Source organism: Halyomorpha halys, unplaced genomic scaffold (genome assembly GCF_000696795.3).
Source record: "Halyomorpha halys isolate HHAL.00 unplaced genomic scaffold, Hhal_1.1 Scaffold8261.1, whole genome shotgun sequence".
In the NCBI taxonomy this organism is placed as follows: domain Eukaryota; kingdom Metazoa; phylum Arthropoda; class Insecta; order Hemiptera; family Pentatomidae; genus Halyomorpha; species Halyomorpha halys.
Window position 1 is genome coordinate 1 of NW_027112767.1, and position 5,313 is coordinate 5,313.

A 5,313-nucleotide genomic window follows, 5' to 3' on the forward strand; every position below is an offset into this window, starting at 1 on the left:
AAATTTACTTGTTGTATTTTTTATACAGTTGTAAATATCAATAAATAAAATTTATATGATCTGTTTAACATGCCTTATGAGGAATATTGAAAGTTTTATTATAGTTGCAATATAATTATATAATAATGCCATTAGTTATTTTTTCAGACTTCTAATTTAAGAATATTGTTGACAGCCTGAAGAAGAGGAGAGAACATTACTTCAATTCCATTATACAGAGTGGCCATGTCATACCTGTCCGTTTTCGAATGCCATTTTGGAATTCAGGAGAAGAATGCGAGCAGTTGGGACCAAGACAAAGGACGGAGGGCCAATCGTCGTCCACTGCAAGTAAGCGCAATCGATTATTTACAACAGTTAGCCAAATAGAAAATTTCCAGTTTGAAACTTTTTTTTTTGTTCATTTTCCCAGCGATGGCGGTGGACGATCAGGAGTTTATTTAGCTATAGATGCAAATCTGGAACTGTCTGAAGAAGAAGATTGTTTTGACGTTTTCAGATATTTAAAAATATTAAGGCAGTCTCGTAAAGGCATGATTGAAACTTTGGTAAGTCAGTACCCTCAGGTAAAAACATTTTGAAATACAAAGCTTGACTATACCTAAAAATATTACACCGAATTAGACAAGAGGTAGAGGAGGTAGTAGACAAAATTAATTGAAAAATTAAAAAACAAGATGAGACATAGAAAAGAATCGTTTAAACATACAGAACGAAAGTATATAAAAGTATTAGTAGTATTAAAAACATATAAAGTATTAGTAATACAAAATGAAGAGGCCGTGATGGCCGAGTAAATAATAGTGAACAGGCTCCCTGGTTCGGAACGGTGTGGGTTTGATTTCCACCTGGGGCAGTAAACAGTGATTCCAAATTAATATTAACACGTATGAATTGACACTACAACTTCGGTTAATAAAATTGCAATCTGTAGGTAGCCACCAGAGGCTAGCAGAAAGAACTAGTAGACCTAATCTTTCCACTGAGGCATTATCCTTCTACTTCTTCTTCTTCTGCGTTCTTCCTTAAGAAGGCCATGTAAGGGGCTAAAATAAGGAATTTAGTGGTCCTCCTTAAGTCATCCTAGCTTTTTCCTGGATTGACCTTGTTTACGCACCTTAGTTGGAGAGGGCCAGACCAGCTTCATTTGCTCAGAAAATAGCCTGCACGTTTGTAGTAAGTATTGAACTCTGTATTCTTTCACCTCTGAGTGGAATGGGGATAATATGTAACGTTTTGAACAGGTGAGCTCTAAGCATGTTGTGTCCCGTCCGTATGCAATAGATCAGGAATAATGACTTGCTATCGTCGAGTGAATTCGGGGATGGCGTCCCTGGGTCTTGGATTATCGATGACTTAATTAAGCGTTTTTACTTCTTTGAGGCTCCCTGCTTGGCCTGCTGGCCCTTGCTAGCAATGCCGCAATGCAGGATAATGTTTTGTGCAAGACTATCAGACTTTCAAGTTCCTTGCCAAGATTTCTCAGGTCATTGCCCCATTTCAACCTGACAAATTGTAACACTGCTTAATGGATAACTGATACTGCATCAGTAAGGAACACAATTTTTGAATGTCGTCAATAATCTCGACTCTTCGCAGATAACTCTTGTTCAGTCCGCTAATCAGAAGAAGCAAACCCTGGAGCAGCCTTCTCAATAATGTTCCCTGCAGGAAATTGCAAATGGATACCGGTTTCACCATTTGTTAATGCATATGTGACTGAACAATCACTACATGCATCCCAGTCCACTGATATTTTAGGTTATGTTCCTCAGGTGCGATCTCTTTGCTTTTGATACTAGGTATGATAAGATTGTAATTTGGAGGAGGTATAGTAAACAGAGAATTGAGATGGTTCAGGAGCACAACCCTCCCATATATACCCGCAAAATGGATTAACCAAACGGCACTTTTTTTTTTTTTTATCAGAACCTTTTAATGAAAATGAGTGCAAACGCGACCAAAAAATATTAATATGTTGTAGAATTCAAAAACAAAAATTTTAATATTAACGTTAATTATTTATGTATATTGAAGCATTTTAGTGATGTTTGGACGTATTTTCGCAGGAATTTTAGAATAGAATTATAAAAAACATTAAAATTCTAAATTAAAATGAAATTAAAAAAGTTGTAGAACTCTAAGAGAGTACCTGTAGGCGAGTACTTTCTGTCAGACTTCAAAGAGTGGGTTGGGTCCCCCGAACGACCTTAATCTTCTGCGTACCATACCTCAGCGGAAAGATTACCCCAAATCATTTGGTTCTAGTAATTTAAAAGATAACAAGGGCTCACATCAGACTCATTAGAACTGAATGTTGGAAATAAAATCACACTGATAAAGAAATATAGCTTTAAAAAAAAGAAGAATAAGTAAAGTAAAAATGAAAAGATAAGAAATAGAAATGAATAAGAGTAAGATGTGAGAACAAAAGCGTTTAAAAATGAAAATGTGAAAAGGGATGGAACTACCATCTAAAATGAATTACATACCATTAAATATGTGATAATAAAAAAAAAATCATATCTACTAATTAAGAAATAAGAAAAATAAAAATAATAAACCGGTTAAGCTTGTTAAATGGGAGCAGGCATAAATCGATTTGTTTAAGTATTGAATTTCAGGAAGATTAATTAAAACTCTTCAAACTTCTATTGTTTTTTTAGACAAAAGGACTGAGTTATGAAAAAGTGGTCGGTTTTATTTTTTATTTTATTTTTTATCAATTTTAAAATGATATTCTTAAAGTTTTCATCCTTATAATAATTGTTAAAAATGTTTCAACTATTCTTTTTATATATATATGATTATATGAGCACCTTCCTTGACCATTATAATAATTTTTTCTAATTACAATATTGCAGAAAGACACAATCGACCTCTAAAATGATTAAATAAAGCGAATTCTATATTAATAAAAATTAGAAATCCTTGCTTTTGGAATAATCCATGTATAATTTTTGACAATTTTTCACTATGATCTAGTTATGTGTTTATGAAAATTAACAAATTCGTAAGGCCACCCTCCTTGACCATAATAATACATTATTCTTCATAAACAATTTTATCGTCTTTAAATTCAATACTTTACTAATTCAAACAACTTTAGGAAAATATAAAACATTTAATTATAGATATGGTATCCCATTGACAACTTTGGAGTTCTGTGAGACAAAACTACATCAGTGGGTCATCGTATATTAAAGATATTGTCATCAATAATATATAAGGTGCGAGCATTCAAGGAACAAGAGGAATATATATCGTAGTCATTAGAAAAGAATAGTTCAAGACTTAAGAACTTGAAAACAGACAAATTATTTATAACGCAATTTTTTTTAATCAAACAAAAAAAGGCAGTTGTATGTTAATTAATTTCAATATTTTAAGTATCCTTCGGATAATATTTATAAAGCATAAATTGAATTCTTTTACTCCCTTTTTTATTTACTTTTGACGTTTAGGATTATCTCCTAAAAATAATTATTTATAACTTAACGATAGAAGCTGTTTGAGTTGTGATTAAGTATTTTATTTGTGAAATGACAAAACAAATTTAAATGTTATTTAAGATTAAAGAAATGTCACATACAAAATCTTACGATACAGCCAGAAAGGACTTATACAATTTTTTTTGTTTAAAAAAGATATAAACTTTATTGTATGCGTATAACTTAATATGCTTGATTCTTTACTTTACATTTTGTGCTTAATCGTCCCTCTTTCCTCAGTCTGCTCGTGTACCTCAGGGTAGTATCCTTGATCCTATTCATTATACAATTTTTACAGCTGATATCCTGACCCATTCTAACACTATCCTCATCACGTATGTCGATGTCTATTGACGGTGAGTAATGAAAGTGAGTGGGTATCCCAAACCCTCTAATCCCACATTACTACCCTTGAAGAGTGGTGCCAAAACTGGAAGATTAATGTTAATTATAATAAATCCCACCAAATCACATTTACCCTTCGTCGTAAGCCCATGACTTCCTGCCCCACAGTATCCTTTAATTAATACACCACTTATTCCTGTCGAACAGATCAGTAACTTAGGACTACATCTGGACAAATGACTGACATGGAATCCTCATACAAGACAGGAAAATGTTCGTCGATTCCAACTACTACAGTATTTACTAGACAAACGGTCTAAAATTTCAATCCATTACATTGAGTATAAGGCCTATCTAGACATACGGAGTTGAGGTTTGGGGCTCCACTAAACCATCGAATTCCTCTCGTATCCGATCCTTACAGTCCAAAATCCTATGTAAAATCTTTAATGCTCCTTACTTTGTCACAAATCAAGTCATCCATCAGGACCTCAATATTCCATATGCTACCGTTTTGGCCAGAATCAGATACCAATTCTTCCATAATGAACTTCCCAACAACCCAAACTCACTTGTTTCTAACCTGGCTTCTCCTTCATTACCTGATAATCCTCCTAGGCATCTGAATAGATGATGGCCACGAGATCTTCTCTAGAAATGTTATTGGAGTTCTATCAATAGAAAGATTCTCGAAATGTTTGCACCATTTCATTTTATAACTTATAGCAAATTTACTAGTAGTATATATTTGTATACAGTTGTAAATAGCAATAAATAAATTATTAAAAAAACATTTTTGGTATTTGGTATCTTAATTAAACCTGAACCAGAAAAAGAATAATTCTCTTTAACCATTTTCAAGGAAATTGTCTTTTTTCATTATTGCCCAATGAATGTGTCGTATACATTAAAGTATACGTTGAAATAATTCACATACTTCTCAAAAACCAGGGCCGATTCCAGAGAAGGGCAAGGAGGCCGCCTGAGATATATTAAATACATTTTTTATGTATTAGGGACAAAGATATAGTTTATGAGGACAACCATACTCCCGCTTCCTCTTTGGGATATCTTCCTAACTCTCCGGTAATACCCCTCCCCCGCCCTAACCAAAAGTATCCCCGCAAGATTTAGATCCACTACTGTCAATAGCAATTAAGAATTTTATTTCATTACTTTATTAAAAATTGAAAAATAATATAGTTTATTTATAAATTTATTATCTTCCAGGATCAGTATAAATTTGTATATGACACTTTAGAAGAGTACGTTGTTTGTGGTGTTTCTTGGTTTCCAGTCAAAGAACTATCTCAGAGGCTTAAGCAGAAATCTATTAAAAATCCTATTACAAAAATGAACGAATATCAGAGAGAATACCAGGTGAGTATTTTTTCAAAACAGACTGTACTTTGTTGTATGGACTAATTATTTGTAGATGCTTCTTCATTACTGAACGAATCTGTGTGTGTGTGTATAT

The 5,313-nt window shown here is 33.1% G+C and overlaps 1 protein-coding gene across 1 annotated transcript; it reads left to right on the forward strand.

Annotated features, from left to right (window-relative positions):
• Nucleotides 1-175: 175 nt before the first annotated feature.
• LOC136796543 (receptor-type tyrosine-protein phosphatase U-like) lies at nt 176-5,216 on the forward strand (the record flags this gene model as incomplete). Its single annotated transcript, XM_067050525.1, is given in 3 exon segments — nt 176-330; nt 413-548; nt 5,067-5,216. Coding segments are annotated over 3 exon segments (441 nt in total), but the record flags the coding sequence as incomplete, so codon positions are not given.
• Nucleotides 5,217-5,313: the final 97 nt, after the last annotated feature.